Here is an 18,585-nt window from a genome sequence, read left to right on the forward strand (position 1 = left end):
AAGGTAGGGGTGCAAAGACCAAAGAAATAGAATTTATCTAATTCCCAAAATATAGATAAAAACACTAAACTGAAGACCAAAGGGTAAAAAGTAAATACAAAACACATTTCTACCTCAATAAGGGTAGAGAGTTAAGGGTACTCGCTCATAGAGAGCCCCATGGAAATATTTAATAGAGGAATAGATTCTTTAGAATTTCATAGAGAAATGCAGAGGTGGAAGAAGAGCCCTAAAACATAAAACTTGTTCTCTCAGATAAGAATACTCAACTAGAAACAAATTAATTTGTGCTTATAAAATGTTTGTGAAATAGACCATTTTAATTAAGGAGAAAGCACTGTAAAATAGATCATCAGTCCCTTCTAATCCCACCCCGCCAAAGGTACTAGAGTATATAGAATTCAATTAGAAAAACTGGCTCAAAGGCAGCCTCTGAAAAACCAGCAAAAGTATGTAATAGAAGGAATGTTATTAAAATTAAATCAACACACAGAATTGAAGTGAGGTTTTAATTTTTATTACAACATTCTATATTTTATAGACCTGTATTATTAAAAAGAAAGGAAGAGCCTAGAAAAAGCAATTTTTTATAAGGAGGTACAGTTCTACATTTCAGGGAAAATGTAAAAATATTCAAGATAATGTCTGCCTGCTGCATATTTCAGTGTTAAATAAATGGCTTACTCACTGTAAAATGGTTCAGATACTTAATACTTTGGCAGGTTCATGACCAACCACGAAAACACTAGAGCAATGACCCTGAAGCTTTTCTGGGTCACACACTTCTCTGAGACTCCAGTAAAGCTATGGTCCTGTCCCACAGAAAAGTATGCGGATCCATATACCTACCATTTTAAGTATGTCATGCAGTCACAGAGCCCCTACTGTCTATTTATGATTTCCTAGAGAGCCAAGGATCCAAGCTGTATTAATTAACTGTTACCTTAATGAGTAGAAGTAGCAAATGACACAAGGCTCCTCAGAAATGGAATAAACTGTTAATAACAACTTAGGAGCTTTTTTCTTGGTCATCAAGGTAATAAAAAAATACTGAATTATAAATATCTCTATTGACTGAATTCTACCAAGTGATATACACCAAGACAGAGCTAAAATGCATGCACATGCTTTAAATTTGAAACCCAAAGTATTTAAAAATAAGATCTCTATTAACAATAGTAATAACAGCTAATAGCTATTGCACATTTATTATGTACTGAGTGTTGTCTAAGTGTTTTAAACATATTCATATTATATATAAATGTCAATAATTATTATTCCCTTTTCACAAATAAGTAAATTAAAGCACATAAAGGTGCAAACAGCATGAAGGAAAAATGACATGAAACAGAAATGATTGCAATTAGGAAGCAAAATATTTCCTTATAGTGTGCACCTTACAGTGTGCAACTTAGAGTACATTTGTATTATTACAAACAAAAGTTCCACAAAGCAAGAACATATTGTCCAAACTCCAGAAGGATGACAATCTTGATCCTTTTCTTTATCCCTGCCAAAATAATCCTTGTAATACCATATTCACATTGGAGTACACTGCAACCAGAAATGTGAACACAAAATGTTCAAAATGAACACAACACTAAAGGATTTACAAGATTAAAAACGGAAGACGAATTTTGAGGATAACAAAACAGCTTTCTGGACCACTCTCTTTTGCGTAAGGACCAGCAATAAGTCATGCTTTGGAAAAATTAGCAACTTAGTAACATGTACAAAATCTGAAACAGGGTACCTTTTTCTACAAAGGAAGTTTAAGTTTCACTACCTAATTTTTTCAAGGCTCTGCCTCCTTTTTTGCCACCTTGGTGCCATGCCTCCCCCTTCCACTCCGAGGATGACCATACAAGTAGAGAAAACCTCACAGGCTCAGTCTTATTAAATCCCAGTAATTGCAAGGCAAGTTTCAGACTCCTTTGATGTGCCTATGCTGTGTCACGTACAAAGCAGCATACACCCAAATATTTATTGAATGGCTCAATCTATTCCAGGAGAAAATGCATGTTTTAATATTTTCTACTTCCCTTAATACTACTATCAATACACATTATTACTGCATCAGAATGATGCAATAAAACAAATCTTTTATCTTAAACTGCATGACAGAAATGTTGCCATTTTGTTAGATTCTACACCCAAGGGAAAAAAGAAGACTAATTTTTTTAGATAAGTCTATGCAGCTACTGGTAATCCAAAACACTATGAAAAATGTATCTGAATGTATTCCTTTTTTTAAAAACAATGACATACTATAACCTACTATAATTATATTAACATACTATCATATATTAACATACTATAATTTCTTAATTTTCTTTGTAAAATGAAGACACAACAAAACCATGAATCTTTTTCTTTACACAACCAATAAACTTTTTGATTTAGATATGAGAAATTAGCTCCATTAAAATGAGTTGGTTTTCTGCCTTAAAAGTAAAATTCCAAATTCACTGAAGGTTGAAGATCAAGAAACAATGAAATTTAACACACAAAATTTACAAACTATACACAGAGCTTCTTGGAAGTTGATACCAGTTAAAAGAAGCTAATCTCCATGCATTAAAAAGGTCTTACTATAGAAAGCATCCAAGAGCAAAAATTCAGACTAAAATATTCCCTAATATGAAGCAACTTATAGTTGCTGAATATCAGTTTACCAAAACAGGCAAGTATGGCCTTATCTTGGCAAAACTCAGAATACAGTTTCTTCAACATGCTAGAAGACAGGCTTGATGCACCACTCTTCCATCTGCTTTGTTCTGTTTCTTTAGGCCCCAAATGGAATTTAAACTCTCTGAGTAACAGCCAAAATTTTATTAATCATAGGAAAGTACTTAGAGCAAAGTAGCAGCATGATATGAGTAACAGAGGTAGATGGAATGACAGGCGGAACAGCTTTGGTAATCACCTTCGAGTCTATGTTGAGACAGTACATCTATACAACATGTATAGTAATCACATTAAATAATTTATTCTATTCCCACTTACCTGATGAGCTCTCAGTAAAAATTGTTAATGTCTGTCCTCCAACACTTTGTAAGACAAATGGATGTTCTCTAGGAGCACTGACTGAAGCTGGTTTTCCGCCAATATCATGAATATTTGCAAGATCCTCATTCAAAGTAAATGACACCTAACAGACACATTAACCAGAGATTATTACAATAGACTTTTGCTTTCAAAGTATCTGTTCAGAAATTCTGATTATAAATCAAATACTGTTTTAAAAATGTGAATCTCTTCTAGTCATTTTATTAAATGTTTTTCTAAAATTGCATTAAAAACCTTTAGTACTTAATCATAAGAAGAAAATCTATTCCCATTTGTCTTGAATAATGGGACTAATCTACCATTATAATCAGCTTTCAAATGTTTTCTCTGGTCTATGGCTGAAGAAATTCTATTTCCAAAATAGGAGTAAAAATTTTTCCTAAGGTCTTTGAAGTCAAGGAGTCATGTCTTATTACATTTATGTCCTCATAAATGTATATCCTTAAATATATATTAAATATAATTTTATACACACACATCCTAGCAAAGTGTCTGGCACATTAAGAAAACAGTATTTGCTGAAAAAGTGAATATTTTAAGAGTATTAAGAAAGTGATTGTGCTTGAAGGGGGAGAAAAACAAGCTATTTACTAAGAAAGCTTAAACACTCCCACAAGCAGAGGATATGTTTCTTTTTTAGGTCTTAAAGACTACTGTATGAGTACACGGTACAGTTTTATTTTTGAATAGTTTAACAAATACAACTATTTACAAAGATAACTCAATATTGAAGTTCAGAATAAAAAGACCTAGTAAGTGTTCATTCAAAATGATTTTTACTAGGTACCAGATCTCCCCAAAAGAATACCAAATTTTACATCAAGGGGGTTTATAAACATAAAATACTGATCTCCCAACCATGTTGGGAAAGATTATAAGGTATTTACTAAATATCTCTTACCTGTATGATAGATACTGTAAATTATGTCCTGGACTTTATGGTCAAAATCTAAAGCCTTCAAAAATCCAAATCAAATAAATGCTTTTGCCACACCGAAATAATGTTAAAGTACTAATGAAGCAAAACTAAGTTTCATAATACTCAGAGAATGGATATTTTAGGTCAAAGTAGAAAAATGCAAAGAATGACCAACTAGAAAGCAGTCCATTCATTCACACACAAGAAGTGTTTATACTGTCATGCATTCCTGACCAGAGCCACTTAGTTTTGGTGTAGAGTTTTCCTGAATGCAAATATCACCCTCTCTTAAATATTACTAATACACAATAAAATAGTTCATGTTTAAAATAAAATTTTCATGGAAGTAATCTTACCTCAGTCCTTCCTTGATTCCTAAGAGGAAAGGAAAAATTTTAATTATTTAGATGTCATGTTTTTTTCAAAAATGTATGCTAATAACTAAAAGAAACAACACTACTTCATATTACATAAAATATCACTGTTACAGAACTCAACTAATATTTACCCTCGGTTCTCCTCAACTTTCCTATGTGTAATCCTATATGAAAAACAAAAGTCACATTAATCCCATATGAGAATTTGAGATTTCATGAGTTTTTGTCATTTAGCACTATTACAACTTGTCCTGATATTTTATCCAAATAATGATCCTATTACAATTCTTACTTACCTTAATCTCTGAGCATTTTTAGCTTTCAGCAGCATGTGAATGCATACTTAATACCAGACATACAGTACTTGGGCAAATTTTACTATTTATTTTATCTAGTGCAAGAAGTTTCATTTAACTAAGAAAACTTTAAAGATAAAAAATTATTAAATTAACAATATTTTTAAATTGTAGGCAATTTTTCAACACTATAAAAATACAGTACCATATATAAACATACAGACAAGCCAAAGGAAGTCTTAAAATAGACATAATTCCACTGTTAACATCTAGGTATGGTAAATATTCTTCTAGACCATTTTCTATATATCTGAATTACATATTTTTCAACTTTTTTGACCCATAGAATCAATGTACATCTTATATAATAGCCTAATTAAACAAAACAAAACATGTATTAAATACTTACTATATGAAAAATACTGAGTGTAAGGTCCCTATCCCCAGACAGGAGATAGAAAAGCTATGTCCACAACTATAAAACAATATAAATATTTATGGTTTAATTAAGAGAGCCACAATATGCCAGGATCAGATAGGAGGACACCACTTCTTCCATTTTAAGAGTTAAGGAATGAGTCAATAAAAGAGGCAGCCTGAGCAAAGTCTTAGAGGTGACAGGGATTTCAATAGGCTAAGATGGGAACACTGCATCAGAAGTAAATAGCTGAGCTGATCCACAGAAGAGTCTGATAATGAACATGTGATCAGATTTGTGTAGAAGGGAGAGTACAACATAAGGAATAGTGGAAGATGCACTATAAAGGACAAAGAACTGGGACTAGACCATGGAAGATCTTAAATATCAGAGTACAGAGGATGGGCTTCTTTCTTTAGGCAATGGAGAGCCACAAGTATTGCTTGAACAAAAGAATAACAAGTACAAAGATACGCTTTGAGAAATTTGCCCCAGAAAAATATATAGATTGGATATGAAGACCAGTTGGAAAACTAGTATTCTCCATAACACCAAGCTAAATTCCAGCCTGCTTTCATTCAGTGGCTCACTCATTCAATCTTTTCTTTTTTTTCCTTTATTTTTCATTTTTTATTTTTTTTATTATGGTATCATTAATCTACAATTACATGAAGAACATTATGTTTACTAGGCTCCCCCCTTCACCAAGTCCACCCACATACCCCTTCACAGTCACTGTCCATCTGCATTGTAAGATTCTGTAAAATCACTACTTGTCTTCTCTGTGTTGCACAGCCCTGCCCGTGCCCCCCACACTATACATGCTAATCTTAATATCCCCTTTCTTTTTCCCCGCCCTTATCCCTCCCTTCCCACCCATCCTCCCCAGTCCCTTTCCCTTTGGTAACTGTTAGTCCATTCTTGGGTTCTGTGCTTCTGCTGCTGTTTTGTTCCTTCAGTTTTCCTTTGTTCTTATACTCCACATATGAGTGAAATCATTTGGTACTTGTCTTTCTCCACCTGGCTTATTTCACTGAGCATAATACCCTCTACCTCCATCCACGTTGTTGCGAATGGTAGGATCTGTTTTTTTCTTATGGCTGAGTAATATTCTATTGTCTATATGTACCACATCTTCTTTATCCATTCATCTACTGATGGACATTTAGGTTGCTTTCATATCTTGGCTATTGTAAATAGTGCAGCGATAAACATAGGGGTGCATCTGTCTTTTTCAAACTGGAGTGCTGCATTCTTAGGGTAAATTCCTAGAAGTGGAATTCCTGGGTCAAATGTTATTTCTATTTTGAGCATTCTGAGGAACCTCCATACTGCTTTCCACAATGGTTGAACTAATTTACATTCCCATCAGCAATGTAGGAGGGTTCCCCTTTCTCCACAACCTTGCCAACATTTGGTGGTGTTTGTCTTTTCGATGATGGTGATCCTTACTGGTGTGAGGTGATATCTCATTGTGGTTTTAATTTGCATTTCTCTGATAATTAGCGAAGTGGAGCATCTTTTCATGTGCCTGTTGGCCATATGAATTTCTTCTTTAGAGAACTGTCTATTCAGCTCCTCTGCCCATTTTTTAATTGGATTATTTGCTTTTTGTCTGTTGAGGTACGTGAACTCTTTATATATTTTGAATGTCAATCCTTTATCGGATCTGTCATTTATGAATATATTCTCCCATACTGTAGGATAACTTTTTGTTCTACTGATGGTGTCCTTTGCTGTACAGAAGGTTTTTAGCTTGATATAGTCCCACTTATTCATTTTTGCTTTTGTTTCCCTTGCCCGGGGAGATATATTCATGAAGAAGTCACTCATGTTTATGTCCATAAGATTCTTGCCTATGTTTTTTTCTAAGAGTTTTATGGTTTCATGACTTACATTCAGGTCTTTGATCCATTTCTAATTTACTTTTGTGTATGGGGTTAGACAGTGATCCAGTTTCATTCTCTTACATGTACATCTCCAATTTTGCCAGCACCATCTGTTGAAAAGACTGTCATTTCCCCATTGTATGTCCATGGCTCCTTTATCGTATATTAATTGGCCAGATATGTTTGGGTTAATGTCTGGAGTCTCTATTCTGTTCCACTGGTCTGTGGCTTTGTTCTTGTGCCAGTACCAAATGGTCTTGATTACTGTGGCTTCGTAGTAGAGCTTGAAGTTGGGGAGCGAGATCCCCCCCACTTAATTCTTCCTTCTCAGGATTGCTTTGACTATTCGGGGTCTTTGGTATTTCCATTTGAATTTTTGAACTATTTGTTCCAGTTCATTGAAGAATGCTGTTGGTAATTTGATAGGGATTGTATCAAATCTGTATATTGCTTTGGGCAGGATGGCCATTTTGACGATAGTAATTCTTCCTAGCCAGGAGCATGGGATGAGTTTTCATTTGTTAGTGTCCCCTTTAATTTCTCTTAAGAGTGTCTTGTAGTTTTCAGGGTATAGGTCTTTCACTTCCTTGTTAGGTTTATTCCTAGGTTATTTTATTCTTTTTGATGCTATTGTGAATGGAATGGTTTTCCTGATTTCTCTATTAGTTCATTGTTAGTGTATAGGAAAGCTACAGATTTCTGTGTGTTAATTTTCTATCCTGCAACTTTGCTGAATTCCGATATTAGTTCTAACAGTTTTGCAGTGGAGTCTTCTTTTATGTACAATATCATGTCATCTACAAATAGTGACAGTTTGACTTCTTCTTTACCAATCTGGATTCCTTTTATTTCTTTGTTTTGTCTGATTGCCGTGGCTAGGACCTCCAATACTATGTTGAATAACAGTGGGGAGCGTGGGCATCCCTGTCTTGTTCCCGATCTCAGAGGAAAAGCTTTCAGCCTCTTGCCGTTCAGTATGATGTTAGCTGTGGGTTTATCATATATGACCTTTATTATGTTGAGGTACTTGCCCTCTATCGCCATTTTGTTGAGACTTTTTATCATGAATGGATGTGGAATTTTGTCAAATGCTTTTTCAGCATCTATGGAGATGATCATGTGGTTTTTATCTTTCTTTTTGTTGATGTGGTGGATGATGTTGATGGATTTTTGAATGTTGTACCATCCTTGCATCCCTGGGATGAATCCCACTTGGTCATGGTGTATGATCCTTTTGATGTATTTTTGAATTCGGTTTGCTAATATTTTGTTGAGTATTTTTGCATCTACATTCACCAGGGATATTGGTCTGTAGTTTTCTTTTTTGGTGGGGTCTTTGCCTGGTTTTGGTATTAGGGTGATGTTGGCTTCATAGAATGAGTTTGGGAGTATTCCCTCCTCTTCTATTTTTTGGAAAACTTTAAGGAGAATGGGTGTTATGTCTTCTCTGTATGTCTGATAAAATTCCGAGGTAAATCCATCTGGCCCGGGGGTTTTGTTCTTGGGTAGTTTTTTGATTACTGCTTCAATTTCGTTGCTGGTAATTGGTCTGTTTAGATTTTCTGTTTCTTTCTGGGTCAGTCTTGGAAGATTGTATTTTTCTAGAAAGTTATCTATTTCTCCTAGGTTTTCCAGCTTGTTACCATATAGGTTTTCACAGTATTCTCTAATAATTATTTGTATTTCTGTGGGGTCCATCGTGATTTTTCCTTTCTCGCTTCTGATTCTGTTGATGTGTGTTGACTCTCTTTTTCTCTTAATAAGTCTGGCTAGAGGCTTATCTATTTTGTTTATTTTCTCGAAGAACCAGCTCTTGGTTTCATTGATTTTTTCTATTGTTTTATTCTTCTCAATTTTATTTATTTCTTATTTCTGCTGACCTTAGGCCTCATTTATTCTTCTTTCTCCAGTTTCAATAATTGTGACATTAGACTATTCATTTGGGATTGTTCTTCCTTCTTTAAATATGCCTGGATTGCTATATACTTTCCTCTTAAGACTGGTTTTGCTGTGTCCCACAGAACTTGGGGCTTTGTGTTGTTGTTGTCATTTGTTTCCATATATTGCTGGATCTCCATTTTAATTTGGTCGTTGATCCATTGATTATTTAGGAGCATGTTGTTAAGCCTCCATGTGTTTGTTAGCCTTTTTGCTTTCTTTGTACAATTTATTTCTAGTTTTATACCTTTGTGGTCCAAAAAGTTGGCTGGTAGGATTTCAATCTTTTGGAATTTACTGAGGCTCTTTTTGTGGCCTAGTATGTGGTCTATTCTGGAAAATGTTCCATGTGCACTTGAGAAGAATGCGTATCCTGCTGCTTTTGGATGTAGAGTTCTGTAGATGTCTATTAGGTCCATGTGTTCTAGTGTGTTGTTCAGTGCCTCTGTGTCCTTACTTATTTTCTGTCTGGTGGATCTGTCCTTTGGAGTGAGTGGTGGGTTGAAGTCTCCCAAAATGAATGCATTGCATTCTATTTCCTCCTTTAATTCTGTTAGTATTTGTTTCACATATATTGGTGCTGCTGTATTGGGTGCATATATGTTTATAATGGTTATATCCTCTTGTTGGACTGAGCCCTTTATCATTATGTAGTGTCCTTCTTTATCTCTTGTAACTTTCTTTATTTTGAAGTCTATTTTGTCTGATACTAGTACTGCAACACCTGCTTTTTTCTCTCTGTTGTTTGTGTGAAATATCTTTCTCCATCCCTTGACTTTTAATCTGTGCATGTCTTTGGGTTTGACGTGAGTCTCTTGTAAGCAGCATATAGATGGGTCTTGCTTTTTTATCCATTCTATTATTCTGTGTCTTTTGATTGGTGCATTCAGTCCATTTACATTTAGGGTGACTATTAAAAGAGATGTACTTTTTGCCATTGGCAGCTTTAGATTCGTGGTTACCAAAGGTTCAAGGTTAGCCTCTTTAGTATCTTACTGCCTAACTTAGCTCGCTTATTGAGCTGTTATATACACTGTCTGGAGATTCTTTTCTTCTCTCCCTTCTTGTTCCTCCTCCTCGATTCTTCAAATGTTGGGTGTTTTGTGCTGTGCTCTTTCTAGGAGTGCTCCCATCTAGAGCAGTCCCTGTAAGATGTTCTGTAGAGGTGGTTTGTGGAAAGCAAATTCCCTCAGCTTTTGTTTGTCTGGGAATTGTTTAATCCCACCGTCATATTTGAATGATAGTCGTGCTGGATACAGTATCCTTGGTTCAAGGCCCTTCTGTTTCATTGCATTAAATATATGATGCCATTCTCTTCTGGCCTGTAGGGTTTCTGTTGAGAAGTCTGATGATAGCCTGATGGGTTTTCCTTTGTAGGGGACCTTTTTTCTCTCTCTGGCTGTCTTTAATACCCTGTCCTTGTCCTTGATCTTTGCCATTTTAATTATTATGTGTCTTGGTGTTGTCCTCCTTGGGTTCCATCTCTCGGGAGTTCTGTGTGCTTCCGTAGTCTGAGCAACTATTTCCTCCCCCAGTTTGGGGAAGTTCTCAGCAATTATTTCTTTAAGGACACTTTCTATCCCTTTTTCTCTCTCTTCTTCTTCTGGGACCCCTATAATGTGGATATTGTTCCTTTTGGATTGGTCACACAGTTCTCTTAATATTGTTTTATTCCTGGAGATCCTTTTATCTCTCTCTGTGTCAGCTTCTATGCATTCCTGTTCTCTGGTTTCTATTCCATCAACGGCCTCTTGCATCTTATCCATTCTGCTTATAAATCCTTCCAGAGATTGTTTCACTTCTGTAATCTCCCTCCGGATGTCTGTAATCTCCCTCCAGACGTCATCCCTTAGCTCTTTCATATTTCTTTGCAGCTCTGTCAGCATGCTTATGATTTTTATTTTGAATTCTTTTTCAGGGAGACTGGTTAGGTCTGTCTCTGCAGATCCTCTGTCAGGGGTTGTCTGAACTATCTTGGACTGGACTAAATTTTTTTGCCTTTTCATGGTGATAGCAGTGGCTATAGGCAGGTATCGGGTGTGTCAGCTGGGAGAAGAAAGTCCTTTCCTGCTTGCTGGATGCCTTGCCCTTCTCCGCTGCCTGTGTCGGTTACCCACACTTCTGAAGCAGCCACCGGATTAGTCCCCTAAGCTGCTGTGGGTGGGGTCTCCGTCAGAGCAGTGCCGAGCCCTGCGGGGAGTGGCAGGCATGCCAGGTGCGCTCCTCCATGAAAGCGGCGCCCCTGCCGGGCAGCTGTGTGCCAGCAGCAACTTTTGGGTCTGGCCCGGGTGGCTGTGCGTTGGGCTGGGATTCCAGTCGGCTGCTGGGAGCGTGCCTGCTCCCTCTGGCACCGCTGCAGGTGCGCGCAGGGCTCTCCCCCACGGACCTCACCCAGACTCCTCTGGCTCCCCTGCCGCCGGTGCGTGTGAGCTGCACCTGGGCTTTTCGGTCACCGCCGTTGTGGGCTCGCACAAGCCTCTCCTGGTCCCCTCTGGCGCCGCTGGCTCACGCGATCTGCTGATGCCTTCCGGTGCCGCCACCCCCAGCACACGCTGCCACTCTCCCGCTACTGGGCCGGTGTGTCGGCATCTGTGCCGGTTGGAGGAATGACTGGCAGGCTGCTTAGTGTCGTGAGGAGCTTCAGAGCTGTGCTGCCTCCCTGGGGTTTAGGGCGCCTAAAGTTCCCCGGGATTCCCAGCTGCTGGCTAAGTGTGCTGGGACGACTTCGTCCAGCTATGGGGTCCCTATCTCTTTAAGACTTGCAGAAAGCACTCGCTTTTCTTTTGTCTCAGGGGTGCCGGTTGCAGGGACCTGCCCACAGGTTTTGCTTTTCCATTTCTCTAATATCCAGCACCCCGTGCACCTTGTCTGCGCTCCGGGTGCGGATTTCTAGCGCTGGTTGTTTAGCAGTCCTGGGCTTTCACTCCCTCCCCATTCCGACTCCTTTCTTCCCGCCGGGTTCTGGGGTGTGGGAGCATTTGGGTCCCGCCTGGCCGCAGCTTGTATCTTACCCCCTTCGTGTGATGCTGAGTTCTCGCAGATGTACATGTATCCTGGCTGTTGTACTGCATCCACTGGTATCTCTTTTAGGAATAGTTGTATTTATTGTATTTTCATAAATATGTATGTTTTGGGGAGGAGATTTCCTCTGAACTACTCATGCCGCCATCTTCCTGTGATCCCCACTCATTCAATCTTAAGTGTCTACTACACATCCATGAGGCATTGTGCCAAGTACAGAGTATTGTATGAGTATAGGTTTTTAATCTTCAAGAAGGTCCCTGTTTAATGAACAAAGACCCAACACATAAACAACTAGAAACAGGATAATAACTTTGTGACAGAGGTACAACATACTGTCATGGAAATACAGATGAGAAAGCTGGGAAAAGATAAAACGAAACAAGGATGATGGCAACAACATGGGAGCATTCCAGGCTACAAATGTAATCCAGCCAAATACCAGAAATGAGAAGGAATCTAGCACACTGTTTTTAGAATCAGTAATAGTAGGCTGGAATCAAATGGTAAAGAGCCTCTTAGACCAGAGTAAGGAATCCAGAATCTCTTTCATATATTAAATGCAGTATAAATCTTTTGGCAGGGTAAGTATCTAGAACAGAGGTGAAAACGTCTTAAGATTTCACATAAAAATATGAATTTCTGAAACTGAAAGATTTGGCAACACGTGCCCTCAATTCATGACAACAGTCCCCTCAGCATGCACAGATAGGCTGGTATTGAATTCAGTGCAGTCTTTTCCCTATCACTTCTGAACTTGGTTTCCAGAGGCATTTCATTTAGGAAATAGAGACTATAAGCAAAACAAAAGCAAAGATGCAGAAGGTACTCACATAATGTTTACTGAATTGATGCTACTGAGAAAAACTCACATAAAAAGTAATGCAGGCTTGAACCAGGTAATGGTAGAATGCAAGGAAAAGCATATGGCAGGGTATTTAAGCTGTCAGTACTGATAGAAGAGGAAATGACTGAAAGTAGGCAGCAAGGAAAAAGGATGGATTAAAGATCATGCTGACATTTCCAGTCTGGATGACTAGAAAATCACCCAAATGCAATTAGGGAACACAGTAGGGAAGGATGACTTTATTTTCATGTACATACACTTATAATGACATCTTAGCTGGAATGATAAAAGAGGATGACGAACTCTGGAGAAGTTAATTTTCTGGAATAAAAGTTAAACCTTGAAACTTAAACTTATTTTGAAAGGATTTTATATTTTATATAGCCTTTCCATGGTTAAAATTATAAACATCAACTAGCATAGCATCATTAATGACTGAAGTAAACATCTGGCCCATCTGTTCACTGAGGGTCCCATAATGCCATACAGTTTCTCCCCATTATTCTGAGTCCATTTCTCAATATCCCACAGCTACTACTTTAGACTCCAGTCTGGTTCCTCTTGCCTCTTTGTTTTTTATGTTAATCATTTGTTTTTCCTTCTTCTTACATTTTTAAATACTTCTTAGATTTGACACCAGTAGGACTAGACTTTTCATTAATCACTGATAGCCAATAAAACACCTCCTTTTACAGGGTAAGAAAATCAACCAAATAATAATACCAAGTCTTTAACTGTGCTGCAAGGTTTTTTGCTGTCTTTGTTTTGTTTTTAATTCCTATTCATGCATCCCCTTCTTGAAAAGTTTAGCTCAAAAACTGCAAGGTGAGGCCAAGAAGGCAGAGTGGGTTGAGGAGGGTGGGCTTAGCCCTGGGGTAGAGAGGGCAGGTGTCAGCGCCCAGCAGGGTAAGGAAGGCATCTCCATAAAGGAATGCATCAGCAAGACTGTGTCAGAACCTAGAAGGGGGAGGGCAACCACATGGGAGGATGACTTGAAGTAGGCTGTTGGAATGCTCATGGGTGGGAGGTACGCTTAAGAGGAGAGCACCTGCAGAACAGGGGATGGGAGCCTGCACAGGCTGAGGAGAGCATCCCTGTGGAGGACAGCCAAGATAGCTGCCTAATGAGGGGTGCTATAGTCCAAGCGGAGCAGGGAGAGGGCATTCACACACTGCTAGAGGGAGGGAAGTCTGAACAAATAAGAACAGAGGTCTGACCAAATGGGTGAATATATTAAAGATAAAAGGAATCAGACTTGTCACTTCAGAAAAGAAGTACAGATATGAAATGGAAAAGCTGGAACACACCCTGTGGTGTTGGACTGGAATTGGATATTGGCGTAAATTCGTGATTTTCAATATATGTAGAAATTAAAAGTCTCTGAGAGAGGCCCATCAGTACAGACTGAATGATTTTTACTGACGTAAAATACAACATAAATCAAACATTTCACAAACTGAAATTTTTTGATCCAGGATGATGATGTAGAAAGAAAGCTAGCTTCAAAATTAAGCTAAAGCAAAACTATAACTAACTGAAATGCAATACAAATCAGATGTTCAGAGGTATAAACATAATCCAAGTACAATGCTTTAGGAACACTTGGCTCAAATGTTACCAACTGTTAAAATAGGCTTTGCTCTCATCTCCTTCATAACTGGACTCTCCTTTTCAGGTAAAAATAGAACCAAATCCTGGAAGAGCTACATTCCCAGCTATGTGCTTTCTCCTTTCCCTCAGCCTCTTCCAACTCTTCTGCTCTACAGCCCTGTCTCTGTTGGAATGAACAACCACACCATGTAGATCTTCCTAGCTTCAGGCCAATCATACAGCAAGCTGCTGCTGCTTAACTTTGGGAGATGTGATGGGGAAGGAAGTCCATACCCACACCACATCATACACAATGTAGGATCTACTGTCTGTACCCATATAGTGTGTGCGGCATGACAGTAGGTAAACACATGTTGACTACATAGTTTACATGCATTGATTTTATGAGTTATTAATACCATTTCCTTTTAACAGATAAGGAAACAGAGAAGGTAAACAACTTACCCAATATCACATAGGTGACAGGGTCTGAATAAAGCCTAGAGCTCACTGACTCCTGAGTCTATACTCATTCATAACCAGTATGTCACACTGTCTTTTTAAAACTTTAGTTGTTTTCATTTTTTTACCCAAACACACTTTTTTTTAACCACAGAGAAAACCTATAGACTGGTTAATCTGTCCCTAAGAATTAACAGTTGATTATACACCTGGTCTTAAAAATATCTGAAGACAGCTTCATATGCTCTGTCCTAAATCTTCAGTTAACAGCCAAAATATCTTCAAATGCTCCCCAGAGGACACTGATTTTTTTTTAGTTTTGTCATTAGTCTCACTCCACTGAATCAACATATTTGTCCATGTCTCTAAGTACAGCACTAAGAACTAAACATAATGTTTACATTATAAGCTAAGTGGCAAAGAAAAAAAGTGGGATTATCATCCCACTTCATTTTAAACAACAGCTAATACTGGAGACATTTGTCTATAGCCACATAATGCTGGTGACTCTTATTTAACTTGAAATCAACTAAAATCCTAATAACCTAGTCACATGCACTGCTAAGCTATTCCTCACTCATTCTATACTTGTTTAATAGTGACTTTAGTAATTCAGTAAGAGGAATGAAAACTAAGTAAATTAGTAATATAAGTAAGAGAACCAGGAGGCTTACTATGGAATATGTGGTTTTCAAGCATTTCCACTGCAATCTTAGGGTACTAATTACTATAAATCTGTTCTCATCATTAAAAGTATCTTGATATTCTACAAGACTGTGTATCATGTTAGGTAGGAAATCTGCTAGATCTTTTATCTATATATAAAATACACACAAACATCTGTGGATTTAACATAAGGGCAAACATATAGTTTATTGTCAAAATCATGACACTCTGAAGAGTGAAAGAGAGGACTTTATTAATAACTGCACAGGGAAAACACATAGACTGGGACTATTCCAGGCAAACCTGGCGGTATGGCCACCCTGTGTATATTAGATGCAATTATGTAAACCACCTGCTTCAAACCAAGGGAGAAAAAGAGCTTCAAATTTTCTACCAAGCAAAGGGTGATAAAAGAAAATTTTCAACACATCCATCATTGCTTATTTAGCATGGTATTTGTAATATTTTACTTAGGGTTCAAAGTAAAACTTAGGTATTGCATTAGTTCCCCTGAACCTCAGCGCCTTTTACTCTGCTTCCCACACTAGTTCCTTCCTCCCCATACCCAAGGAAAGAGTTTACATTTCTCAACCAGGAATTTTCTTTACACAGAGGTTTTCAGGAATGCAGTATTCATGGTAGGGAAAGAAAAGAGAATTGAATTTACAAAGCATTTTAACAAACTCTAAGGCATTCTATTTTTCTCACAAACAACCTATGGGTTGGAAAGGCATTATTATTATAGAACATGGTTTTTGTTCTAAGCCATTAAATTTTGGGGTGCTTTGTTATGAAGCAAAAGCTATTTGACAAAAAGGAGGTTACTAGTGACAGACCAGAACTATCTCAGTGTAGTAGTATGTATGGAAATTTGATTAGATTTGGGTTAAGAATGACCAGCCAGCCAGAATGGAACACAAAGGCCTCTGATGGACACCAGCTGAGGTTGGAAGTTTCCCTTTCTAACAAAGGCGTTTCCTCTGCCAGCAAATCTACACAGCTACATGGTTCTCTAGGTGTTCCCTATTCTCTTCCAAAGCTTCCAGAAATGGATAACAGTAGCATATTGGCAAAACCCTTCTTCCGAAGCACTCAACTTGATGTATCTAGTTATGCCCAACTACACACTCGACTGCTCCACTACCAAAAACTTTTGACTTTATATTTACATCTGTCACGAAAGGGTTGTCTGTGTGCACGTGTGCACATGACTCCTTACAGGACACCTAACTATCTCTTGACAAACCTTGCATGTTCATTTATTCTTATTTTTCAGGTGAATTCTCTACTTGAAAAAGAACTGTAACTATATTTAAAAGCACTTTACAAATTTCCAAAAACAGCTTTTTAAAATGTCAAAAATATATAACTTACTTGGCAATCCGCAGTTTCCCAACTTCACCTCTTCCAGGGGCTTTAGCCCATTGCTGTGACAAATATTTAGGAACCTAAAACAAAGTAAAACACTAATAAGATTATGTTTTGGATGCTAACAAATCATTTTAAACATAAAATGACATACCACTTCTATTTTACATTCTTCCTGTAATAATTGATCTAAGTATCAAGCTCTCATTATATGTCTTGTACTATAAGGGATACTGAACTATATTAGAAACAATTTTAGCTTTTAAAGAAAATAAAGTCAATAGAGTTGGTCACACAAAACTTACACTGGTCAAATAATAATGAAATGTTAATTTATATTCCCAAATAAATCCAATAAAAGTTCAGAGATGAAACGGCTACCAGGAAAGGCTTCTCAGATAAACGTAACACTGTGACATATTATTTAGAGATTTCACTGAGTTTAAGATAATTTCAACCCCTGACTTCAAGCTATAGTAAAAAGCTATGGTAATCAAAACAGTATGGTACTGGCACAAGAACGGACCTATAGATCAATGGAATAGAGTAGAGAGCACTGATATACAGCCAAGCATATATGGTCAATGAATATATGATAAAAGAGCCAGGAATATATAGTAAGGGAAAGACAACCTCTTCAATAACTGGTGTTGGAAAAACTGGAAAACTCCTTGTAAGAGAATGAAACTGGATTGTCTAACTCCATACACAAAAGTAAACTTGAAATGGATCAAAGACCTGAATGTAAGTCATGAAACCATAAAACTCTTAGAAGAAAACATAAGCAAAAATTTCTTGAACATAAATATGAGCAATTTTTTCCTGGACATATCTCCTCTAGCAAAGGAAACAAAATAAAAAATGAACAAGTGGGAGTACCTCACACTAAAAAGCTCTGTAGAGCAAAAGACACAATTAGCAAAACAAAAAGGCACCCTTATAGTATGGGAGAATATATTCATAAATGATTGATTTATCTATTAAGGGGATAACATCCAAATTACATAAAGAACTCATATGCCTCAACACCAAAACCTAATAAAAAATGGGTGAACGTGAACAGACATGTCATCAAAGAAGAAATACAGATAGCCAACACGTACATGAAAAGATGCTCCACATGACTAATTATCAGGGAAACACAAATCAGATCCACAATCAGGTATCACCTCATATCAGTTAAAATGGCCACTATTCAAAAGACAAGAAATAACAAGTGTCAGCAAGGATGTGGAGAAAAGGGCACCCTCCTACACTGTTGGTGGGAATGTCAATTGGTGCAGCCACTGTGGTAAGCACTACAGTTTCCTCAAAAAAACTCAAAACAGTAATACGATTTGACTCACTAATTCCACTTCTAGGAATTAACCCCCAAAAAACAAAATACCTGATTCGAAAAGATACACACAACCTTGTGCTTGTTTGCTGCATTATTTACAATAGCCAAGATACAGAAGCAACCTAAATGACCATCAACAGATGAATGGATAAAGAAAATGTGGTACATATACACAATGGAATTATTCAGCCATAAAAAAGAAATCCTGAAATAACAGGGAAGAGCCAAGATGGCAGTGTGAGTAGGGCAGCAGAAATCTCCTCCCAAAACCATATATATTTTTGAAAATACAATAAATACAACTATTCCTAAAAGAGAGACCAGTGGATACAGTACAACAGCCAGTCTACATCTACATCTGTGAGAACTCAGGATCTCACGAAAGG

The 18,585-nt window shown here is 37.4% G+C and overlaps 1 protein-coding gene across 1 annotated transcript in view; it reads right to left on the minus strand.

The window, feature by feature from the left end:
• The window catches only part of GTF2F2 (general transcription factor IIF subunit 2), a 191,701-nt gene that overhangs the window by 146,090 nt on the left and 27,026 nt on the right, over window positions 1-18,585 (minus strand). Inside the window, exons 2-4 of the mRNA XM_036889714.2 lie at window positions 16,867-16,940; window positions 4,345-4,363; window positions 3,007-3,151 (exon numbers count right to left, since the gene is read on the minus strand). Coding sequence (XP_036745609.1) covers window positions 3,007-3,151; window positions 4,345-4,363; window positions 16,867-16,940 — 238 coding nt within the window. The remainder of the gene's footprint in view (window positions 1-3,006; window positions 3,152-4,344; window positions 4,364-16,866; window positions 16,941-18,585) is intronic.

The sequence above is a fragment of the Manis pentadactyla genome, chromosome 17, assembly GCF_030020395.1.
Source record: "Manis pentadactyla isolate mManPen7 chromosome 17, mManPen7.hap1, whole genome shotgun sequence".
Taxonomy (NCBI): Eukaryota; Metazoa; Chordata; class Mammalia; order Pholidota; family Manidae; genus Manis; species Manis pentadactyla.